Source organism: Anabrus simplex, chromosome 7, assembly GCF_040414725.1.
Source record: "Anabrus simplex isolate iqAnaSimp1 chromosome 7, ASM4041472v1, whole genome shotgun sequence".
In the NCBI taxonomy this organism is placed as follows: domain Eukaryota; kingdom Metazoa; phylum Arthropoda; class Insecta; order Orthoptera; family Tettigoniidae; genus Anabrus; species Anabrus simplex.
The window spans coordinates 263,724,050-263,750,567 of NC_090271.1; the positions used below are offsets into that span (position 1 = coordinate 263,724,050).

A 26,518-nucleotide genomic window follows, 5' to 3' on the forward strand; every position below is an offset into this window, starting at 1 on the left:
GATGGACTTTTCGCTGTGTTGCTGAGGATCTCAATGTCTCTCCGTCAGTGAATCAACGCTTGTGGAATCGCTAGAATGAGACAGGCCAGTTTACAAGGAGGGTTGGACAAGGTCGTGGACGCATGACAACCCTACAGGATGACATATCTGACCATCTGTGCATTACGGCATCATTCAGCAACTGCCAGAGAAATGCAAGACCTCAGAAGGGTCACTGGATCACGGTGTCTGACCAGACAGTAAGGAACAGGTTATGAGAAATGTCCTTACGACCCAGACGCCCTGTTCAAATGCCCCGTTTAACACAGCAGCATTGCGCAGCTCGTCTTCTGTTTGCCCGTACACACGTCAACTAGCAACTTCGTCAACGGAGACCTGTGTTGTTCACAGACACGTCCAGATTTCCCCGGACACAGCGTGACGGACATCAACGTGCATGGAGATGCTGTGGTGAGCAATGCATGCCAAATGTTGTCCAGGAAGGCGACAGATTCCTACAAGGTTCTGTGATAGTGTGAGGTGACATCAGTTTTGATGGCCGTACGGATCTTGTCGTCGTCTGTGGTAATCTTACCGCTGTGGGATACGTAGAGCAGATCCTGCTACAGCACGTGTTGGCTGCTGCATATGGTGCTGGCCCTGAACAGTGTTGCCAACTTAGCGGAATTTCTGCTAAATTTGGTGGAATTAGAAGTCTGTCGGCGGAGAAATATACCATTTAGCGGACAGCGGATTTTTTGGCGGAATATTATTTATTATAGCGGAATTTAGCGTTTTATCTATATTACTTTTTTTTTAAAAAACTGTACTCCAGTCTGTCTCTGAGCTATTCCATATTTCTTGTCAGGAGCTAGCAGCCAAGAGTAAAACACGTTATTTGGATCTGATGCTATGGGATTATGGTATCATAAGTTTTTAATGCGTGGGGAAAGGGTACTTATCTCTTAGTTGACGAATGATAATGAAACTGTGAGAGAGCAGCATTTATATTTATGCTATGAAGGAAGATCGTTTAATGAGCTGGCCTGTGTTGTGTGTGGCCCTTGAGGTATGAGATTCACCTAGTTTGCACCCGGCAGTAAAACGCCTACAAGTTTTAGCTCGCCGGCTCGGGGTTAATCCCAGTGAAACTCGCAGATGAGGTGAGTACAGACATTATTATTATTATTATTATTGTTATTATTATTATTATGTGCGTATGGACCCAACAGATCACACAAATCTCTAATGATTCTGTTTTCTACGTTGCCAAACAGCTCTCCACCTTTCTCCGTGGATCCTTTTTCGTTCTTCTGTCCACTTTGCTCCAGTCTTCTTTTTCACTTCGTTTTCTGGTTGCATTTTCCATCCATTAATTTTTTTCCTATAGAGGTTTTTGTCCGCAGTGTCATTTGAGTTCATCTGGGCTTATTCCAGATCCTTCTTCACTTCCAGTACCCATGCAATATTTTTTAGATGTTCTATGCAGGTGAGAATCTTGTGTGTTAGTCTACTTGCTGGCAGTCTGCGGACGTGCCCATAAAATTTAAGACGTCTTTTGCGGATGTCTGCTGCAATGTTGGAAAGGTCTTCTGTCACTATGCATGACCTCAGTCTATATCCATCTTCTGTTTTTCGGGGGCCGAGAATTTTCCTCAGATTATTATTATTATTATTGACCATTATTTGAGATCGGATTTCTTGGCGGAATTTTAGCAGATTTTTGTAGTATTTAGCGGATCTTGAAAATATAAGTTGGCAACACTGGCCCTGAATTCGTACTCAAGCTCATGTAGCACACATCATCAGAGCTGTCTTGCGAGAACTAGACATTCAGGAGATGGAATGGCCAGCAGCAAGTCCCGACCTTAATCGCATCGAACATGAGTAGGCTAGACTTGTCAGACGTGTTCGTGGGCATCCTGTTCCACCACAGAATCTCCACGATCTCAAACAGGCTCTCATTGAAGAATGGGACCTGATACCACAATGTGACCTCTGACGACTTATACGGAGCATGCCATGTAGGTGCCAAGCTGTGATAAATTCTCATGGAGAACATACACCATACTGAAGCTCCCAACTGTGATAAAAATCCACCCTGGAGGACTTACCACTCTGTTTTCGCCCCTATTTGAACATTTCCGTTTGTGTTCTGTAAATGAACGCGAATCCACCGATGTTCTTTTGTATACATCAATGGTAAAGAAAAATGGTTTAGTTGGCAACATACCTGGATGTGAGGTATTGTTTTGTGGAACATGGCATACGTCCAAAAATATGTCCCCTAATATTTTGGAACTGTGTATATTGAAACTTATAAGATAGCGATGTTCGGTAGCCTGGTAGGTTGTGACAGAATGGGCAGGAAGTATCGAGTATATACACTTTTCTTAATAGTCTGCTAGTGTTGGAAGCGACAACTGAAGGGTATGATAATAGGCTTTTGGCCTTATGCCGTGTCAGGGCATATTATGTCTACAAGTACGGGTCGTGCAAGCATCAGTGTCAACTGAAAGGTAGTTGTAAGTATAACATACTGTTGTCTGGGGAAATGGAATACATGATGATGATGCTTGTTCAAAGGGGCCTAACATGTAGGTCATCGGCCCCCTAATGGTACGAAATGAGATGAAATGTTACGACAAAATTCCAAAATTCATCCATTGACCAGAATTCAAAACATGATGAAGAATGAATGAATTAATAAGAATTTATAATAAGCAGATCCAACTCACAATATTGAAAGTTAAAATAATTCCAAAATCACTGACTAGATTTCAAAAAGACTACTATGATTCGGGAGATAGTAGGTTCAAACCCCACTGTCGGCAGCCCTGAAAATGGTTTTCCGTGGTTTCCCATTTTCACACCAGGCAAATGCTGGGGCTGTACCTTAATTAAGGCCACGGCCGCTTCCTTCCCACTCCTAGCCCTTCCCTGTCCCATCGTCGCCATAAGACCTGTGTCGGTGCGACGTAAAGCAACTAGCAAAAAAGACTACTATGAACAATGATTATTAACTTAATCAGTGGATCCGACTTCCGATGCCTCACCTTCCCATAAAGTAACTTAAAACAATGGTATAAACTAAATAAGGGAAGGCTTCCAAAACCAAATCAATGATGCTTGTTGTCTAAAGGGCTCCAAAATCCAGGTCACAAGCCTCTCATAATGGTACTAATTGCTGGTAAAGTAGAACCAGGGTGTTCCTCATGTAGCAGTAATGTAGACAAGTAATGTAGACTCATGGTGTTCCTCACAGTGGTACTAATCACAGGTAATGTACGACTCACAGGTAACGCAGACCTATGGTGTTCCTCACATAATGGCACCACTTATAAGAACCACAGACCCACGGTGTACTTCACAGTGGTACTAATCACAGGAGCTGCAGACCTGCCCAAAACTGTGGTGTTCTTCACAGAGTGGTACTAATCATAGGCAACATACACTCACGGTGTTGCTCAAACAGGGGTACAAATCACTGGCAATGCCCAGACCTATGGCGTTTCTCACATAATGGTACTAATCACAGGTGATGCAGACCCATTGTGTTCCTCAGATAGTGGTATTAATCACAGTTAATGCAAACCCATGGTGTTCTGCATATAGTGGTACTAATCACAGTTAATGCAAACCCATGGTGTTCTGCATATAGTGGTACTAATCACAGGTACTGTAAACCCATAGTGATCCACCCCTGGTGATACTAATCAGACCTATGATGTTCCTCACATAGTGGTACTAATCGCAAGTAAAATCGACACATTGTGTTCCCCGCGTGATGGTACTAATTACAGGTAATCTCATGATTCAAAATCCATCATCCCTTGGTCACCTCTTATGGCAGGCGGGGGATACCGTGGGTGTATTCTTCGCCTGCATCCCCCACCCACAAGGGGTGGAATAAATCAAGATTTCATGGAACTGTATATTTCCAACTGGTGTAGGATGGCTTTAATTCAATTAAGATTTAAGAAGGGATTTCATCTTTTCCAGGTTTATAAGGAGTTATGACAATGCTCCTCTCCAATTAAGCCAACATTATGTCCCTTGACTTTTCATCCGTGGAACGTTTGTAGCCCTACATGGGGAACTAGTGTCCTTCAAATCAAGTGCGTTGGTTGCGGTTTCGGCTATGTAGTAAGAAGGTAGTGCAGATTTTTAGTCCAGATTTTTAGAAGAGCTGTGTTTGTTTTACTCTGTGCAAGGATCTGCCAATGAATATAAGTGGTTTAGAAGTTGATTAACCATAATACAATCTCATTCCAGAGCCAAAGCACAACCAAAACAATCACTTTTTCTTATTCCATCTAACATATTTTAGACAGTGTCACACCTTGTGTCACATAGTTAACATAGATTTGCCAGCACAAGAGAGACCGTTCATCATAGCATAATTCACAATAATGAACCACCAAAAAGATCATGAATTCCTGATCAACATACCAAAAATATGTTATTTCTGAAGCATCAAGAAGTTACAATGAAAACATTTCTGTTTCAAGCAATTTATCTTTGCTGTTTACATTTGATGTATTAAGGAACTATTCATAGAAATGAAAGCGAAAACAAAACTCTGGACATAGAACAAGAGCAATTATCAACTAATTTACAATATTTCACACTATTTTGCACAACAACAGTTCAATATTAAAACACTGCAAAATATGTTATAGAGAAGAATACTGGTAAATAAGCTTACCTGATTTGCATCCTGATTAGGAGCTTTAAATATTGCTTTCACTGGCTGGTTACTGATAGTAGAAGTAACTAAATTACTAAGTGGTTTTGTTGGGGTTGTCTGTACAACTTTAATAACTTGTGGGTGACCTGAAACAAAATGGATGAATTATTTATTTATGCCTTTTCAAATACACAAGGCCGAATGCAGAAACGATGACTAGTTTTAAGAGTTAGACAACGTCTACCAAAATGTCTAAGCTGATCACGATCTTCTATTGCATAAACAATGTTCAGCCGGTGTTTAGCTAGACGTCGTTTAAAGTTTCAATAGTGGTTCGAAAATGAAAAGAGAAGAATCTACCATGCAACTCTTTGCTTGTCGCAACCAATGAAATTTGTTGGTGTGTACACCAAACGTTAGTCAGCTGTCGTCTTCTTACACATTACCCAAGTATGGCTAAGCATGAGCACGACTTGTCCACGGATAAAAATACCAGTTTCGATGGAAATAAAATCTCATAACATTATCGACATTAAAACGACATGCCACCGCACGAGGAAGTGTAGCTTTGATTATAATGTTCTTATGGTGAGTGTAATCTAAATAGCTTCTGGGAAGGGAAGATAAAACTATATTACTGTGTAACCGAATGTGATCATAACGAGTTGTACGGGCCATATAGACGTAGCTTGCATTCTAAGAGATCATACGTTCAAAACACACCATCGGTAGCCCAGTAGATTGTTTTCTGCAGTTTCCCCATTTTTACATCAGGCAAACACTGGGGCTGTTATGGCCACAGCTCTTCCTTCCCAGTCCTTGCTTTCTCCTATCTCATAGTTTCCAAAAGTTTACCTGAATTAGCTCAAAATAAGGATCATACACACACAACCAACTTTTTAGTGCCACTTGGCAGTAAATATAAGTGAATCCCTCCCGGCTGATGTATGCGACAGCCCTCCGACGATCGGGACGGATGTAGTCAAAGTGACCTATAATTCCGGGAAAATGATTCCAAATATAATTAAATGTGTTGGTTGCTGAGAATTGTAGTCAATGCAAGATATCAGCTTCATTGTAAATTGTAGTCAAGTTGATAGTTACCGGACTGTCCCTTGAATCATATTTCACGCTACACAACCTCTGATTGTGAATCACTCCTAAAATTTGAAGTTAAACAGTATTGTCGGCAGTGTTTAAACATCGCCGGCTGAACATTGGTTTTGGACAGTGTCTAAGTGATAAATAATGTCTTTGCAATGTGGCAGCCATACTTAGATGTTGTTTAACCATAAACATAGTCTAAATACTGTTTCAGCAATCGACCCACATTGTTTATTGTACAGTTGGTGAAGTGAATTTCCGGGAATGTGCCATATGGTTGTGGAATATTGGAAGTAGAAGGTGCACTGATGCTAATGTGTGTCCGACATGTTTGATTTTGGAAACAAGTGTGAAGCTAGTACGTTGAGAACAGGAGCGATGCTATCCTTACCTAATTGGTCAAACAGTCGTATCATAATGAAAATCTAAACTCTGGTGGAGAACCTGTATCATAATGAAACTTTTAATCGGCCTCATTAAGGCGACGCTCCGGAAATAAAAATACGGGTAAATATTTTGGTCATTTTGACAAATTGTCTTTTATGACAAATTGGAAGGACCGAGTCTCTTCTTGTCACAAAGTTATTTCTGTCGAGTTCAAACAATTTATCACTTTAATAAGGCTTTGTTTGTCAATCTGCAAACAGCAGAAATTGGCGTGGCATTTGCTAAGCTGCTTTGTTGGGTAATGTCATTGTCATGTTTTTTCATTCAAACAAATAAGCCTGTTCTTTGCAATTGTGCTACCATGGGATGGACCAAAAGCACCCCCATATATTTAAACAGAATCCAGCTGTAAGATCTACCATATTTCTGAATGAATTTATAAAGCCTGTTACGGACTAATATTTCAGTACTCGACTGTCATTGAGCAACATTGTATGTTTGTATTGGTATTCCTGATGGTACTACAATAATGCCAACAACTGTAAGTTTTGTTATTGTATGTATAATCCTTTTTGCGAGTTCTGTGGTAGCTGCTCTGTTTACTTTTGTGAAGTATGCACACATGTAACCTCTTGTAGTTGCGTATCAAGGTACTATTATTATTGAAAGATAGTGTGCTGTAATAATTGATAGCTTGTACCATGGTAATAAGCAATATGCATAAACATAAACCAGCCTTAACTAAGCAACGAACTGCTGAACTTTTGATAGGAAAGGTATGGGGATCAGTTATTACTGAACAGGAGTCTCCATTGAAGATACCAGGGATAAAAGGCCAAGAAATGTTATCGGAATCAGCTTGTTCTCATCAGGAAAGTGTCGCATCGACTTCAAGCCATGTAATTCCTGCACCTATAGCCAAAAATCATAACATGAAAGAAACTACAATCCCCATAACTTTGACTCTGAAAAAGTTGCATTGTGATAAACAAAATGCAGGTTTCCATTCTTTGGAGAAGGAGAAGAGACAAGTTTCCAGAGTTACCAGTATTCGTTCAAAAGCTGCTAAGAAAGAAAAGGAAGGAAAAACATACGGTTCTGATGATTAGGTAATGAATCAGGAAGAAAACGTCACTTGAACTTTGCTTTTAATTTTCCCGCCAATTGCAATTTTACATTTAAATCCCATTTTTCTCACATAATACTCTGCCAAATGTAACAAAATTTCTATGGTATATGTATCACAACTATATTAGGAAACCTGCATATGGAACTTTTTATTACAGAATGTTTTCAAGCAGTAGGGATTTTTAAGTCCTAAATTTTAGTACATAAAAATTACACAAACTTCAGTATAATATATCTCTTATTTTAAATTATGTACAGAAACACTGATACATAGTGCTTTTGAAAGAATTATTATCGACCTAATTACAAATTTCCATTAACATGATAATTCAATCACATGAAAAATTTTTTTTTTTTTTTTTTTTACAAAATTCAAAAAGAATTATTTTGGAATTGTAATTGGTAACTGTATAAGAAAGAAATGTTTGTGATATCTCTACTTTTATGTAGGTGACATTCTCACCAAGTTTTGTGAAAATCCATGCATTAGGTAAAACTATCTGTTTATCTCTGGAGTGTCTCCTTAAGATTCAGTTTTCTTGCATATGATATTTACATTTCAGCATTGTCGAGCGTAACATTTTTTAAACATAGCATACCCTTTGTTTCAACAGTTAAGTACCAAGCTAATGAACTAAGTCACAGTGTATCGTAATATAAATTACGGTTATATAAATATGAATTAATGGAAATACTTAAGTGTTATGTCATTCATTCTCACATTCACACGAACTGGCAATGCAGTTAGGAGGAAATCCCAGCAAAATCTTTTAAATAAGGCTAATATGTAATTCTCAATGTGAGAGAATTCCATAGCCTAACAACAGACACAAGGAATGTAACGTTATACACGGACAGAGTTTATGAGCAAACGAGGAGTTGGAGTGTAATGGCAATGAGTGGAGGTGAGGTACCTTAGATCTGGGGTAAGATACTGCAGGATTGCTTCATTCAAAATTTGGAAAGCGAGTGTAGCAATGTGTCAATATCTCATATGCTGAAGCTTTATCCAGCAGTGTGTCTCATAATAGGGAGTGACAAGAGTAGTATACTTTAATGTAAAAAGAAAACAGATGCAAGTGTTCACGGCCTTCTGCAGTTTCTTCATTTGTTCCTCGCTAGTTTCAAGTAATACACTATTGCAAGAGTTGAGTATGGTTAACACTAGCATCTGAATTAATCTTGGGATGTAAAAAACAATATATCATATGAATTACTTATTTTCATGTATGGGTAAGAGACTTGTGAATTCTAAGTGGGTAAAACAAAGCATATACATTCCTACAAGTATCTGAGTTGTTCGTTCTAATCTAAGGTTTCCTTTAGAATGTCCACAAGGCTTCTCACAAACTTTTGCAATGGTAATATTACTATGCCACAGAATGAGTGGGAGGGGCTGAGGTTTTTCTTTTAGTATTAACTATAGTCCCTACGTGTCCTATAAATTAGTTGTACTTCCTCTAAAAAAAAAAAAAAAATTGCCTGTCCTATAAATTATAGCCTGTGTCTTAACTGGATTAAGAGAGAATTTTCACTGGTAAAAGAGTTGATTAGGCTTATACTGTATTGGTATTCATCTGCTGAATGACTATAAACTCTTGATTTCTGTAGTGGCTACAGGTACAGCTATGTAAATGATGAGCAATGCCATTAATATAATGAACAAGTAGCTTATTTTTTTTTTCAATTTACTTTACATCACACCGACACAGATAGGTTTTAAGGCAACGATGGGATAAGAAGAGCCTAGGAGTGGGCAGGAAGCGGCCGAGGCCTTAAGGCAACAGCCCCAGCATTTGCCTGATGTGAAAAAGGGAACCCACAATAATCATCTTCAGGGCTGCCGACAGTGAGGTTTGAACCCTTATCTCTGGATGCGAGCGTACAGACGTGCGCCCCTAAGTGCACAGCCAACTCTCAAACAAATAGAGGTCGAACTATAAAACCCTGCTAGCACCGCCCGAGTTAGAAGTGTCAATTTCCTATTGCTCATGGCTTTTAATAATACTATATATAGTATATACTAGCTGCAGTACCCGTCATTGACGAGACAATCAGACAGAATGTGCAAGGTGGTAGTTGTTCTTAGAAATTTTATGGTCTTCACGACTGCATTATACCCAGGCACTAAAATGTGCAAAGCTATCAAACTCCCTAGCTACATTCCATCAATATTCAGGCACACTGTTTTACTCGGGATGCAAAAGTAATTCCATCCATCAGAGATGAGTGGCAGCAAAAGCAAAAAATCATATCATAACAATGGTCAATATAATGTTATTGTTAATCAGTTTTACAGTGTTCGATATTGTAGGCCTTCACATTTAGTTTTCTATAGACTCTGGGATATTAGAGCATCAAATGTAATGGCATCCTTCCTTCTTTCAGGTCTCCCTATTGTCTTATTCTTCAGGCATTCGTTCCTTTATGATTTTTTCAAATTTTTCAAATGAAAAATGAAAATGCACAGCCTGTTTCCAGTCATTCAACCAGGTCAGGAATGGAATGATGAATGAAGCCCCCTCCTTTTAGTGGCGAGGATAGGAATTGTGCTGGCTGCCAGGCTGCCAAAGCCTGTCGCACCTCTCTGAGGCAATGATTAATGAATGATATTGGAGTGTGTTGCTGGAATGAAATATGACAGGGAAAACCGGAGTACCCGTAGAAAAACCTGTCCCGCCTTCGCTTTGTCCAGCACAAATCTCACATGGAGTGACCGAGATTTGAACCACGGAACGCAGCGGTGATGGCCGGCGCGCTGCCGCCTGAGCCACAGAGGCTCTTCCTCATTTTTTATAATCTTCAAATGCTGGGGCTGTACCTTAATTAAGGCCACGGCCGCTTCCTTCCCATTCCTAGCCCTTCCCCATCCCATCGACCTATCTGTGTCGGTGTGACGTAAAGCAACTACTAGGAAAAATCCTCTTTAAAATTTTTCCTTTGTCGATATGTACCGATAACCACACTGTTTTACACCTTAAAACAATCATGACAGAAACCATCAGCAGTTTACAAATTAAACAATATTTCCATGTTAACGATGCTTTTGAACACAATAAATCAAGTAAATAATATTACATCAGTCTTGGGACTAGATTCATCCACTTACTGGCCATCTTCAGCCAAATAAAATTTAAACAGATCATGTGATAACTAAAACATATGTATACCAAAGACAGTGTTGCAAGAATAATTATAACATTACAATACATATAATAATGAAAATTATGGTTATGATTTTCTTGTCATAATATGATGTCCTTACGTTGACGTAGGACTTCAGGCAAAGAAATGTAGTGAAATGTACAGTATATCCAATGTGTGATTTAGAACAAGCACCAACTTGCTGGAGGAAGCAGGCAGGCCATGTAAACGAAGGAGTGGATAGGGAACAAGCAGTGACTTCTTGTAGGAAGCTTATAAATAGCTGAAGTACGCCAAGTAGATGCAGAAGCTCCTCATATGGAGCCACCAAGTTTGTGGATGATACTGTTGCATACCCTTAATTTGGCTGCTAGGTTGGCGAGATGTATCCTGTACAATAGCGTTCAGTCGGAAGTATATCCAAGATATTTGGGGTCTGTATTGTGAGGAGAATACTTCTGTTAAGTGACACTTTCAAGGCAATGTCCACCTGCCGGTTACTTAAATGGAAGAAGCAAGTTTCCGTTTTACTACGGCTCATTGGAACTTTAGTATAGCTAATTGGGAGAGCTATGCAGCTGATCTCGACAGTACCATACTCTACGTTTGTGAAAGCTGTTCTAGCATGTGCTAAGACATTCCTCGTGGAGTGAGAAAGGAATTTATTCCAGGATGGGTTGAGGCTTGAGAAGTATTTTATGAGGATTTCCAGAAGAATGGTGAAAAAGATGTAGCTGACAAGCTCCTTCATAAACTAGATGAAGCTAGGCGAAACAGATGGAAGGAAACCATGGACAAATTCGACTTCAGACACTTGGAGGCTTCTGATGATGATGCTTGTTAAAGGGGCCTAACATCTAAGGTCATCGGCCCCTGGAGGCTTTTAAAGAAGCTAGGAAGAATTCCTAACAGCCCCAGCAGAGACCAGAGGTTTCATCCAATCATGCTGCCAGCTGCATTACCAGTTTTTCTAAATCGAAGCCCAACAAGTATCACAAAAGGTTTATAAACACACACACCGTTACATCTGAGAAAGTTACACTACTTCTTCCAACATTCCTCCTCCTTTTACTGATCAAGAGATTTTGCTGGCCCTAAACGAATTGAAAAATATAAAAGCCCCCGGTTTTAATCGTATAAACCCAGAATTTTTTAAGCACTGTGGAAAAAATGTAAGGAACTGGCTAGTGCAGTCTTTCTCATACATACTACGAACACGTAAACACTTTTAAAAAAACTACAATTCTAGCTATCTTAAAACCTGGTAAACCTGCAGACTCTGCCGAAAGCTACAGACCAGTTGGCTTAATGGGTGTGTTTCAAGTTCTTGGAACGGTTTATCTACACAGAATAAGCCCTCTAATTTTTTAAATCATTCCTATCGAACAAGCTGGTTTTAGACCTCAATGTAGTTGTAACGATAAAGTGCTTGCTCTGACAACATATGAGACAGGTTTTGAAAAGCGATTGAAGAGTTTAGCTTTTTTTTTTTCATCTAACAGCTGCCTATGATATGGTGTGGAGAGAAGATGATTGCGTACAAGTTCTTTAAACTGACAAAGTGTAATCAAATGTCATGTCTTATTAACAATATGCCCTCAAACAGAATTATCCAGATAGTCATCATCATCATCATTGACCATCTCCTGTTGCCCCGGTGTGGTGTACAAGCCCTCTCCAACTTTGCCCATGAACCACTGTTCTCTCATAATCCCGTCCTTTCCCCTCGACATCTTTCTTCACCAGATCTATCCCTTTTCCTCTGGGTCTGGCCACGGGTCTTTTTCCTTTTACTTCTCTTTCATATTCTTTTCTTGCAGTCCTGCTTGCGCTCATCCTTCTTACAGGGTCAAACCACTTCAGTCTTGTTTTCTGAATACTCTTTAGTACTGAGTCTCCTATTCCCACCTCCCCTCGGACTTTTTCCATTCCGGAAGTTGTCCTTCCTAGTCTTCTGCATCATGGTGCGTAGGAACTTCATTTCTGCAGCTTGGAGTTTTGAGTTGTCTTGTCTCGTTAACATGGTAGTTTCCAAGCTATACGTGAGGATGGGTGTATAATATGATTTATATAATGTCATCTTTGCTTTTAATGGTACTTGTTTATCCCATAGCAGTTGTCTTATTTGGTGGTAAAATTGAGTTGCCTTGCTAATTCGACTGCCCACCTCATACTTTGCAAATTCGACTGCCCACCTAATACTTTGCAAGATCGTCTTTTGATATTATACAACCCAAGTACTTAAACATTGTCCAGTCTGGTGTAATTTATTCTAATTTGTGGTTTGTCATCTCCCCTCTGTAACTTCATCACCACCGACTAAGCCATCTTATGACGATCATCAGATGATTGGACCACTTACATTGGTATTAGCCATCTTATCCAGATTACATAGTATGCATTCAAATTACAGAAAAATAGAGGGCTGTAGTGACCACAGACTTAGAGTGGAACTGTATTACCAAACACTGAAGAAATGCTTAGTCAACTGAAATTGTGCACTTGTTTTGTTGGTAGGTCTAAGAAAATAAAGTTATAAAGGGTTGTCAGGTATGGTTTACTCTGGTGTTTGGTGTTTTACACTACAGGTGAGTACATGCTCATTTCTAGCATACAACACAAAAACTATTGTAATTTAATTAAGTTGTATCTTTTTCCATATGTATGCTTACCATATGTTACCATATGTATGCTTTCATGCAAGTAGTTTATAAATTTATTACTTAAAAATTAGTTTTGGCAGACTGAAGAAACTAACAGTTATAAAATAATATTTGTTACAAAATTGCCAGGATTCCTCCATGTCATGAATAATTTCCAAAAGTAATGCCAAAAATATGTAGAGAATGAAAGCAGGCAGTTTTACACTGCCTTTCATAATCTGACACTTAATGAACCTCTTAAAATAGGCCTAGTGTGTGTTATTGATGTATGCTACTAAAACGAGCACGCGTCCACCCTTAGTGAAAACACCGAACACCGGAGTAAACCACATCTGACCACCCAGTCTGTGCAACTTCTTTTCTTAGACACACAAACAAATAAAAAGGAGATATTTATGTTATCAAATAATTAATTCATGAGGATGGACTCCTATATATTCCCTCCAGAGACCCACAGAATGTGAAAACTATGAAGACCATGCAGCCTGTCGGAACCTGGCAATGCTTCAACAGTCCTGTGCTGGGACCGCTGTTTTAGTCTTTTCCAGTCAACTTCCCGTGGTCGACTTGTTCAATAATGACCCTGAAATTGACAGATTTTGGAGGTTTAGGGACTCCACTTCTCATCTTTCATGATCCTCATACTTTACCATTTTACAATTTGCTTTACGTCACACGGACACAGATCTTTAGGCGATGATAGGGTAGGAAATGGCTAGAAATGGGAAGGAAGAAGCCGTGGTCTTAAGATAAAGCCTCCAGCATTTGCCAGGTGTGAAAATGCAAAACCACAGAAAACCATCTCCAGAGCTGCCAACAGTGGGGTTCAAACCCACGATCTTCAGAATGCACGCTGACAGCTACGTGACACAAACTGCGTGGCCACTTGCTAGGTTCCTACTTTATCCAACAGCCAAATACTTCCAAGAGTTCAGACACTTCCTCTTTCTTTCTCATTATACACAGAGGGCTGATAATCTTCTGGTTTGCCCCCATAAAACAACAAACTTAGCTTTTTAAAGTAAATTGGTAATGTACTGATTATAGTTGTATTAAGCTATTTTGTTTGACTGAGCATAGTTGTTTTTGTTCTTAAGAAACTGAAAATTTTTATTTAAATTTAATGCCCAATGCTTTTTACTTTTTGTAGATTTGGTTCTATAGCATCTGATGATAAAAGAAATAAAATATCTAAATATAATAGCTGCTGAATTGTTCTTGCTACCCTGAATAATGACTAATGTAGTTACAAATTTGTTCAGGAGACACCCAACTCAAATCCCATGCTAATCCAATTACTGTCCAAGTTGCTTCACCCCCACTTTTTTTATACTCAAACTTTCTGGTTAAATTTCATCTATTCCAACTATGTTACAACATTTAGGCCTATTCTTTAACAAAATTTTCCACTGTCAGAACCATGATTCTATTTCCATCCTCCACTTCAGTGTGATAAATACTGTGATTCAATAGCCTGCGTATCAAACATGCTTCCAAAACATATCATCGCGAATTTGTCCATCAATTAATCTTCTTCTTTGTAACCTTTTCCCCAATTTATTGGGGTAGAAGCTTAATGACAATCTAGCCTAGTTTTACGTCAAGATGTCCTTCCTCATGCCAACCCTATATGGAGAAGTGATTTTGCCATTGCTGGTTTCTGTAGAGGTTTGTCATGTGATGTATGTATTTGAGCCAGATTTGCCCAACAAATAATAATAATAATAATAATAATAATAATAATAATAATAATAATAATAATAATAATAATTTCACATGGGCTATCTTTAGCCTGGTCCAGTCCTTGTAAGGCAGACCCTCGAATGAGGGTGGGCAGCATCTGCCGTGTATAGACAACTACGTATATTTTGCAGTGGAAATCATACGTAATTGGTGTCAACACTGATACAAAATTGAACTTGTAACATATAGTGGAGGATAGTGTTGAATGTGGTGTGAGTTGCAGGGATGTTGGGGACAGTACAAACACCCAGTCCCCTGGCCAATGGAATTAACCATTTAAGGTTAAAATCTCCAACACTGCCGAAAATCGAACCTGGGGCTCCCGAGAATGGCAGGTAATAATACTAACCATTATAGACATGATATAGGCTTTTGGGCTGATGCTGTGTCAAGAAAATAAGGTGAAATTCTTTACGTTTTGCAAAGAACTTTGCTCTGCGTCTTCAGAAGTAAATTTCGACTGTATACGAGAAAGGCTTCTCAAACACCGAGGTTCGAATTTAGAAGTTATAACAGAAGTGGAAGTGGTACGTTCATCACCAGATGGCTCCCCAGACGGGGTGCAGCGCTAGCGTTCGAAGCAGAAGCTGACGGAACCGTCAGAATCAGTCTGAGAGGGTCACATAACATAACACGTGTATGCACATATTAAGTATGACATTGACACAAGTCTGGAATGAAATATCTGGCGATGACGAACATACGAATTTGGAAAACACCAAAACGAAATAACAATAGTGAAGGGACAGGGAAGGGAACTACCTACGTAAAGCCTTAATGGCTGGCAACCACATATTACTTAATTGATAGCCAGTGTTCCCATTAAAATTATTAGGATTTCTATGTATTTCCACAGCTTCCCCCATAATTCTGGACCTGTAGTGTACAGTCCAGGTAAAAGTTCGAGCATCTTGGAACCAAGACATGACCCGACAATAAAGCATGCTCAGCTACTGCTGATTTGTCTGGCTGGTTGAGACGAATATTTTGTTCATGTTCATTTATACGAGTAGCAATGGACAAGAATGTTTGGCCAATGTATACCTTACTGCAGGTACAGGGAATTTCATATACCCCAAGATGTAAAAGTGGGGACAATTTGTCCTTTGTTTTACCCAGACTGTGACACAGTTTTTATATTGTATCTGTGGAGGACCTTGGCAATTCGATCTGCCGTGTTGTGAATGTAAGGCAGGTAGGCAGTTCCCTTCACTTCTGTGAGCTTAGCTTGGTCGTTTTTCTGGGATGCAGGGCTCTATGAATCTGCAAGCCACTGTAACCATTACTCTTGAACGTGACTGAGCGTGTCCATCTCCACCTGGATATTTGATGGCTCACAAATTCGTCTCACCCTCTTGGCGAGTGTCATGAGAATGCCTTTGTTTTGTGCTGGATGGCGGGGAGAATCTACATGAAGACAGCGATTTATGTGGGTAGACTTATGATAGACTGTACGTCCTACGGAGCTGTCCAGTTTCTTTCTTACTAAAACATCCAAGAAAGGAAGGCATCCCTGACTCCATCTCCATAGTGAATTTAATTGAAGGATGTTGCTTATTTAGGTGGTTTAGAAATAGGTTTCTCAGGACCTTCTGTCCAGACCAGAGATGTATCATCAACATAACTCCACCAGATCATAGGCTTGACAGGCGCCAAAGCAATAACCTCCTCCTCAAAATGCTCCACAAAGAAATTAGCCACTCCGGACAAAAGTAGATTTCCGATAGCCACTCCGTCTGTCTCTTCATAAAAATTCCCACCCCACAAGAAATAGCTGAAAGTCGTGCAGTGGTAAAATAGTTTATTAATGTCCTCAGGGAACAGATGCTCAATGAGACACTTGACTCTCAATCAGCACTTTGGTGAACAAGGACTCCATATCTAAACTCGCCAAAAGTGCATTAGGTTGAAAGATTATGGTTGACAACTTGTTGACGAAATACCGAGAGTCCCTGATGTATGATTCAGTACATCTTATGTGTGGCTGAAGCAATTTGCTTACGTATTTAGCCAGGGCATATATAGGAGAACCTATCGAACTAAGAATATGTCTGAGGGGAACATCATCTTCATGGATCTTAGGAAGGCCATATAATCTAGGTGGCACTGCATCCCCCAGGTACAGATGTTTAGCCTCCTCTTTTGGAATTGAAGACTGCCTTAAGAGCTTCACGAAGGCATTGGACACACGAGTGGTAGGGTCACGTGAGCTCAGTCTGTAAACAGGGTCTGACAATACAGCCGAGATCTTATTCTTATACTCGTCAGTGTCCATAACCACTGTCGCATTACCCTTATCAGCTGAAAGAATGGTCAGTTCAGAATCATCTCTAAGTTCCTTCAGAGCTCTCCTCTCGCCTCTTGTTAAATTGGGCGCAGGTACAACAGCGGATCTGATGAGTCTCGCACATTTCTGTCTTAACTCCTCAGCCTCATCCATAGGTAGTTTGTGGATAGCTGCCTCAACAGAAGTAATTAACTCCTCACTGGGAATTTTAGAGGAAGCGACTTTGAAATTAAGACCCCCTAGCAGGAACTGTCGTTTGGTTTTCGTCCAAGGATTTCTTGGAAAGATAGACGACAGCTTTACTAGCATCCAGTTTCGTGCAAGAGACGACCTGTTTCTGAGCTAGTCGGAGGAACTTAGATTTCTGTCTGGACGACACCTGGTTGAATTTGTGCCCAGCCTGTACAGCAGTAATGCGATCGAAAGACAACCACAATTCCTGAGTGCGAGTGTTGCTTAATAGCAGGTGTAAAGAAAACAACTCTCGGGAGACTGAGACCATCTCCTTATGAGTGTAATGCACTGTCTCGATCACAAGAGCCTTGCTAGCGCATTGATATATTCTCCTGGCCTTCGGAGTATTTGACGTGCTTCAGCTTCACACAGTCTGGAATGATGTCATGGTCCCGGTATCTATGTCATAAAGAAGAATAGATTTCTTCCTCCTTAATTTGCTGAAGTTTGTAGCCTTCTTAAAAGTATCCTCCCCACGTACGAGGACGGTTTGAAAAGTTCTCGGAATCACCGCTAGATGTCTGTGGTAGAGCAACGAGGTTCCCACGCAATAATCACACATCCTTTGTGAGTGAACACGTGGCGCGTCAGTGCTCTAGCTGCAGGAGTGTGGCAGTGACGACTCTTTGTTGTTGTTCCCGCGTAGTGATTTGTGACAATGGAAAAACTGAGATTCGAGCAGTGATTAAGTACTTTGTAAAGAAAGGTATGAAAGCAAAGGAAATTCATGCCGACTTTCAGAACACACTGGGGGACTCGGCGCCTTCATTTTCAACTTTTGCCAAGTGGACCAGCGAGTTTAAATTTAGTTGGGAGAGCTTGGATGAAGATCCATGTAGTGGACGGCCAAAAAGTGTTACGACCCCAGAATTTATCGCAAAAGTGCATAAAAGGGTCATGGAGGATCGTCGCCTGAAAGGGCGGGAGATTGCTGAAGCTGTACGGATGTCTTCTGAACGGGTATATTTTAACCGAAGAATTGGGTATGAAAAAAATTATCCGCAAGATGGGTGCCGCGGCTCTTGACATTGGACAATAAACGCACAAGATTGGAAATGACCGAACAAAGTCGGGCCCGTTTTCAGTGCAACCAACAAGATTTTTTGCACCGGTTTGTGACTACAGATGAAACTTGGGTCCACTACTATACCCCAGAAACAAAACAGCAGTCAAAGCAGTGGAAACATGCTGATTCACCACAACCAAAGAAAGCAAAGGCAGTGCGTTCGGCCGGAAAGGTCATGGCCTCACTTTTCTGGGATGCAAAAGGCATTCTGCTGATAGATTATCTTCCTACTGGCCAAACAATTACGGGGCAATACTATGCAAACCTTCTAGACTAACTACAGGAAAGGATACGCGAAACAAGGCCTAGTTTGGCAAGGAAAAAGGTCATCGTTCATCAGGACAACGCTCGCCGCACACAAGTGTTATTGCCACGGCAAAACTTCATGAACTGGGGTTCGAATTGTTGCCACATCCACCTTATTCACCTGATTTGGCACCATCAGACTTTCATATATTCCCCAAGCTCAAAATTTTCCTCGGTCGACGGAGATTTTCTACAAGGGAAGAACTGACAGCCGAATTGGAGAGGTATTTTGCAGGCCTGGAGGAATGTCATTTTCGAGATGGGATCAAGGCACTGGAACATCGCTGGATCAAATGCATTAGTCTACAGGGAGACTATGTTGAAAAATAAAAGCAGTTCCACCGAGGTAAGATACTTAATTCTAGTACATTCCGAGAACTTTTCAAAGCACCTACGTATGTATGTCGAGTCCTCAGCCCTAAGGCTGGTTGGATCCTTAACAGCTCTGCCATCAGCTGTCATAGATGGCCTAGGCATCACTGAAGAGGCATACTAGGGAAATGAGGGAGGTAGTTTCCCGTTGCTTTCCTCACCGAGCCTGAAGTTGCTATTACATATCAGTCTGCCAAGCCCACTGAATTGCATGCACCAACCGACCCTATGAGCAACATTTTCACATCATTCATAGATAGAGATTTTTAATATTCCAACACTAACCGTTATGCTACAGAGGCGGTGGTGCAGCTTTTTTCAGGCACACCTGCAATGGAGGTGAGCTGCTTGTACCATTTTAACTGCATACCAGCCCTCCTGCCATTCTTAAATTTCTGGCAGTATTGGGAATCGAATCCGGGCCCTGGAGGACGGCATCTAATAGTGCTCACCGTTACGCTATGGAGGTGAATGTCCAGCAAATAAAGGAATGAATTCACCTGTTAATCCATTATAGGGTCTAGTTCATAACATACCCTGAAAATTAATCAGAACAAAAGACCACACACCTTTTCTTTCTCCCGACCCATACATACCTTTAATCCTTGCTAATAGCCAATACAGCCTTCTTTCTTTTTTATAAGTTGCATTACACGATATGGTATACATTACACAAGTTTCGGACACATATATTTAAGTCCATAATCGTGAAATCACATCGTTACTAGAGACTATCATGCGCATTTTTGTGGAACAGTCGAGCTTTAAGAGTCACCATTTGCAATAAGTCCACATCTTTTCTACTGAGTTAATGTCAGGGGAGTTCCCTGGCCAGACAAGAATACTGTTCTCACTAAAGAATTTCTTCACTTTCTTTGAAGTATGGCAAGGAGCCAAATCTTGCTGAAAAATTAAGTCACCATCTGAAAACCTCTTCTGTAGCTCACCGCATTTTATCATTCTGTCGACTGGTACTAAGGATCTTCACACGTGAAACAACTCCAAAATATCTTCACAGGGTGTTTTATGGTCTGTTGCAAACATACTGAAGTTGGCTCATTCATCACTCGGTGTACATATTGAACCCTCCGTCCTGCACTTCAAAGAGACTCATCAGAGAAACGGACTTCCTCCACTGTTCCAGTGTCCAATCCTGATGACTATATTCCCACATTTTGTTTGCGGGCTTTTCTTCCAGTTGCCAGAAGTCAATAACGAACATTAGAAACCTGCAGATTCACTCCCTTTCCTCTAATCCATAAGCCGAGCCCACAGTAGCAAGTCTGGTTTTTAATTTGCTCTTCTAAGGAGAAAATAAGAGAGAGTGATTTATTAAAGAAATAAATCATCTGTCCTCCAATGAGGGTGACCATTTGGATCTAGAATACAGTTTCAATTTCAATGGAGTTTAAAATATCAAGAAAAGAAAATTTAATCATTGAAGCTATCTTTTTTTTTTTTTTTTTTTTCCCCCTAGGGTCAGTGGGGGAGAAATGTGAATCACGTTCTCAGGTACAGATGGAAGTGAACGATTTGCAGAGAGTCCCTCAGTATCTGTATTACAATTTTTTCTAACTCACAGAAGGGAACTTTCAAGTTTTGTGGGAAGTTCGATGTCTGACTAGGGAGGGCACCTCTTGCTCCGAATAGCAGGCCTGTGACAATCCATCAATCGATAGGTATTTTATACTTAGATATAAGGTAAGGCAAGCATGGAACAAAAATAGCTTGCTTTTCTAGGACCACATCCGGAGCCTGATCCAGGTCCCTTCAAAGCGAATGGTGGGATCTAACACCATCGCTTTAATGTCCTCATTGTTGATGGCTACGATGTCCGCCCTCCAATTAGAGTCATCGGTAGAGACGCAGTGAAACTCCTCGCGCACCTCCCATCCACGCTGTCTCAAGCCTTGAGCAATCGACGATCTTACACGGTGGTGGCAGTGGTTGCGCATTAGTTCATTGCTCCGGCAGAATCCCAGCACATGTCCAAGGGTTTCTGTCTCATTGCAGCCATTTTGGCGGCAACGGGTTGTGTTGAATGACCTACCAGGAACCGACCTGACTGTGGTGAGGTTGCATGTCATCTTCACTGCATTTATGTATTCGGAAGAGGACAGGTGATTTACGAGTCATCCAGGAGTTTGCTTTTGGGCGGTTTGAATATAACACTATTCCTTTTCATTTATGTGGTAGCTGGCCAGACAACTGAAAGGATCGATTTCTCATAATTTCGCGTAGTTTTCTTGCGTTAATCTTTGGGGGGGGGGGGACTTTCTTTTCTTTTTATTTTCTTTTTCCTACCACAGTTTCCCCTTTTCTTAGGTGAATCGAGCCAAAGTGTGCCGCTAAATAATTCTGTTCATATTGCCTGTATAGACACCAAATTTAGCAGCCAACTGTCTTATGTTTGTCGATTTCATCTTTCTGATGCTCCATCTCACGAAAATAATCGATCATTATGTTTAACCTTATCTTTATTCAATGAGTGTAAATGCACCGCTTATAACAAGCTGGAAAACAAAAATGAATCTGTCAGTGGTTGCAAAGAAATAGATCTGAAACCACTGGGATTGATGGAGAGCCCATCTTTGTATCAAGACGTGGGGTTTGTCCCTGTCCTTTGTTAGTCTTTGCCAGCCCCGTGGTGTAGGGGTAGGGTGCTTGCCTCTTACCCGGGTTCGATTCCTGGCCAGGTCAGGGATTTTTACCTGGACCTGAGGACTCATTCGAGGTCTACTCAGCCTACGTGATTAGAACTGAGGAGCTATCTGACAACGAGATAGCAGCCCTGATCTAGAAAGCCAAGAACAACAGCCGAGAGGATTTGTCATGCTGACAACATGACACCTCGTAATCTGCAGGCCTTCGGTCTGAGCAGCGGTCGCTTGGTAGACCAAGGCTCTTCAAGGGCTGTAGTGCCATGGGGTTTGGTTTGGTTTTGTTAAGTCTCTGTATCTTCATTTTGATGCTGATACTGGTTTATCATTGTGTGTGTTACTAACCTCTTCCTAGCTTCCATTCTATGATCATTAATTTTCATTACAAATAAGCAATAATTTATGTAGTGTCATACACCTTCTGGCCGTAGGAAGTGTGGCAGATATATCAGATCTAAATTCCTGTCATTCTTTGTCCTGTGAGTGCACCTAAGACGATCTAGGTGGTAATATTCTGACTTTTTGTTCTACCTCAAAAAAATCTGCCAAAAAGATCTCTTCTACCACTATCAACCACATTTAAGAACATCAAATGTTTCTTACAAAAACATCCGTAATTACAATTTTATCTGCTGTTTCAATCAATTCAAATTTCTTGCTTCTATAAACCATTTAAATCCCTTGTCCGCTACATTTTTCATCACGAGACAGTATCCACTTCTGTAGTGCAACTGTTAGTGCTATTAGCTGCCATCCTTGGAGGGGGGGGGGGGGGGGGGGGGAGAGAAGGAGGAGGAGGACAGGACAGGTTTGATTCCTGGTATTGCCAAAGATTTAAGAATGAGGGGAGGGCTAATATATGGTTAAAATGGTACATGCACCTCACCTCCATGGGGGGGGGGGTGCCGGCCAAAGAGAGTTATTTGACAGTTTAGGTTGTGATCCACTGAAAACCACTGATAGAGGATTAGGTTCGGTTAGGTGCAACAACATTCCTACTTTTTTTTTTTCTTTACATCGCACCGACACAGGTCTTATGGCGACGATAGGACAGGAAAGGCCTAGGAATGGGAAGGAAGCGGCCGTGGCCTTAAGGTATAGCCCCAGTATTTGCCTGGTGTGAAAATGGAAAACCATCTTTAGGGTTGCCGACAGTGGGATTCAAACCCACTATCTCCCGGATGCGAGCTCATAGCTGTGCGCTCCTAACCACACAGCCAACTCGCCCGGTAACAGCATTTCTAATTGACCGACTGTTGCCATTGAAACCTCTGTTGGTGACAATGATTGAATGCAAGAAACATAAAAATGGAATAAATTATTGACCCATCGAGGTTACTGTAGTCATGTCCTAGTTCGAGAACCATGGGCAATGGCTGAGTGACCTAGTAAGTGGTCACGAGACTCAGGATAACAGTTGCTATAGAATGGGAGTGGGCATATCGGACATATTCCGATTCATGGCCCTCCTTGTGCTCAGGCAGTTAGGACTATAAAATCCAACGGTTGACCCTAACCCATTAGAGGAGAGATCCTCACTTGGACTATGCGTAAGTAGGGTAGCATCCTGTTTGATTAATTTTCTGAGCTCAGAACATTTTAAGCCAGCCTCAGACCTAAGGGAGCGGAGTTCCACTCCCATTTGACAGGCAAGGGACTTCTTGGAAACAACTTGGCGAACAAAATGGAATTCGATGGGGAGCTATCAATGTTAATGGGCCTTATGGAAGAAAGAACTGGCTGAGTCAGCAAAGCAGATGCATCTGGATGCGCTCTATGAGTAAGTAATATTCGGGTAAGGGGAGATAACGAAGAAGGGATAGGAGATTATAAAGTGTACTTGACGGGTGTTAAAAAGGGAAGGGCAGAGTCTGGGGTAGGGCTCTTTATCAGGAATACTATTGCACAAAACACAGTTTCTGTTAGGCATGTAAATGTGCGAATGATGTGGGTAGATTTGGCAGTTGGAGAAATTAGGACGAAAATTGTCTCAGTGTATTCACCGTGTGACGGTGCAGACGAGGATAAAGTTGACAAGTTTTATGAAGCATTGAGTGACATCAGTCAGGGTGAACAGCAAGGACAGGATAGTGCTAATTGGCTATTTCAATGCGAGAGTTGTAAATAGAACTGAAGGATACGAAAGGGTGATTGGTAAATGTGGGGAAGATATGGAAGCATTTGCTGGACTTCTGTGCTAGTACGGGTACAGTAGTTACAAATACATTCTTCAAGCATAAGGCTATTCACCGTTACACATGGGAGGCTAAGGTACAAGATCCATAATAGACTATCTTAACCAACTTTGAATTCAGGAACTCTGTTAGGTATGTACAGGTTTTTCTGGGATCTTTTTACGATACAGACCACTATCTGATTATCGTGAACTAAATATCTATAGGCCTAGGATAGAGAAAGTGAGATCTGTCTGCAAAGGAATAAGGGTAGAAAATCTCCACAACAAGGAAATTTGACAGAAGTACATGGATATGATTAGTGAGAAGTTTCAAACAGTGGACAGTAAGCAGGTTCAGGATATAGAAAGAGAATGGGTGGCATACAGGGATGCTGTAGTAGAAACAGCAAGGGAACACCTAGGAACAAATGTGTGTAAGGATGGGACAAAGCGAACATCTTGATGGAATGATGAAGTGAGAATAGCTTACAAACATAAAAAGAAGGCCTATCAGAAGTGGCTCCAAACAAGGGCCGATGCTGACAGGGAATTGTACGTAGATGAAAGAAACAGAGCAGAACAAATAGTTGTTAAATCCAAGAAGAACTCTGGGAAGATTTTGGTAATAACGTGGAAAGACTAGGTCAAGCAGCAGGGAAACCTTTCTGGACAGTAATAAAGAATCTTAAGAAGGGAGAGGAAAAAGGATATGAGCAGTGTTTTGGGTAAACCGGGTTAACTCATAATAGATCCCAGGGAATCACTGGAAAGGTGGAAGGAATATTTTGAAAATCTTCTCAATGTAAAAGGAAATCTTCATGGTGGTGTCGTGAACAACCAAGCTCATGGGTAGGAGGAAACTGATATTGGTGAAATTACGCTTGAGAAAGTGGAAAGCATGGTAAATAAACTCCATTGTATAAAGCAGCAGGAATAGATGAAATTAGACCCAAAATGGAAGTATAGTGGGAAGGCAGGAATGTAATGGCTTCAGAGAATAATAAGATTAACATGGAGTGCTGGTAAAGTACTTTCAAATTGGACAAAAGCAGTAATTGCACCTACAGTATCCTTAAGGGAACAGGAAGGATTGCAACAACTATCGAGGTATCTCATTGATTAGTATACCAGGCAAGGTATTCACAGGCATCTTGGAAGGGAGGATGAGATCAGTGGTTGAGAGGAAGTTGGATGAAAACCATTGTGGTTTCGGACCACAAAAGGGCTGTCAGGATCAGATTTTCAGTATGCGCCAGGTAACTGAAAAATGTTACGAGAGAAATAGACAGATCTAGAGAACGCATATGACAGGGTACCGAGGGAAAAGATGTTCGCCATACTGGGGGACTATGGAATTAAGGGTACATTATTAAAATCAATGAAAGGCATTTATTTTGACAATTGGCCTGTAGTGAGAATTGATGGTAGTGTGTGTTCTTGGTTCAGGGTACTTATAGGGGGTTAGACAAGGCTGTAATCTTTCACCATGGCTGTTTGGAATTTAAATGGATCATCTGCTGAAAGCTATAGAGTGCGAGGGAGGGATTCAAAATAGGAATAAAGTAATGAGTCCACCTATTCAATACAGTTCGATACGGATATATAATGTTTTTAAATTTGAAGAGAGGGATTCAGTTAGGTGGAAATGTAGTAAGGAGTCTGGCCTATGCTGATGACTTGGTCTTTATGGCAGATTGTGCCGAACGCCTGCAGTCTAATATCTTGGAACTTAAAAACAGATGCAATGACTATGGTATGAAACTTAGCCTATCGGAGACTAAATTGATGTCAGTAGGTAAGAAATTCAACAGAACTGAATGTCAGATTGGCGATACAAAGCTGGAACAGAGCGATAATTTTAAGTATTTGGATTGTGTGCTCTCCCAGGATGGTAATACAGTGAGAATGAATCAAGGTACAGTAAAGCTAATGCAGTGAGCTAGGAGTTGTTCAGCAATGTTCTGTAAGAAGGCCCGGACAAAACATTCTTTACATCGGTCTGTTTCCGGACCAACACTGCTTTACGGGAGCAAAAGCTGGGTGGACTCAGGATATCTTATTCATAAGTTAGAGGTAACAGACATGAAAATAGCGAGAATGATTGCTGGTACAAACAGTTGGGAACTATGGCAGGAGGGTACACGGAATGAGGAGATAAAGGCTAAGTTAGGAATGAACTTGACGGATGAAGCTGAACGCATAAACCGTCTTTGGTGGCGGGATCATGTAAGGCGAATGGAGGAGGATAGGTTATCTAGGAGAATAATGGACTTTTATGGAGGGTAAGAGAAGTAGAGGAAGACCAAGATGACTATGGTTAGACTCAGTTTCTAACTATTTAATGATAAGAGGTATAGAACAAAATGAGTCCACAGCACTAGTTGTAAATGGAGGATAGTGGCACCGTTTAGTAAATTCACTTTCACAGAGGCTTGCATAATGAAACTTGTGATTTGGTTTTGATGTACATTTTATAGTTTATCCCCGAAGTTATGTTGATAGCAATTCAGTCACATACGACAGCAACATCTTTCACGTCAAATGTGAATTACTTTGAAATGCCATCTGCCTTAATTGTA

The 26,518-nt window shown here is 40.7% G+C and overlaps 1 protein-coding gene across 2 annotated transcripts in view; it reads right to left on the minus strand.

The window, feature by feature from the left end:
• The window catches only part of Dp (transcription factor Dp), a 311,515-nt gene that overhangs the window by 279,756 nt on the left and 5,241 nt on the right, over positions 1–26,518 (minus strand). For both annotated transcript variants that reach the window (XM_067151669.2, XM_067151668.2), the window contains exon 2: positions 4,688–4,815. In XM_067151669.2, the coding sequence (XP_067007770.1) occupies positions 4,688–4,815 (128 nt within the window). The remainder of the gene's footprint in view (positions 1–4,687; positions 4,816–26,518) is intronic.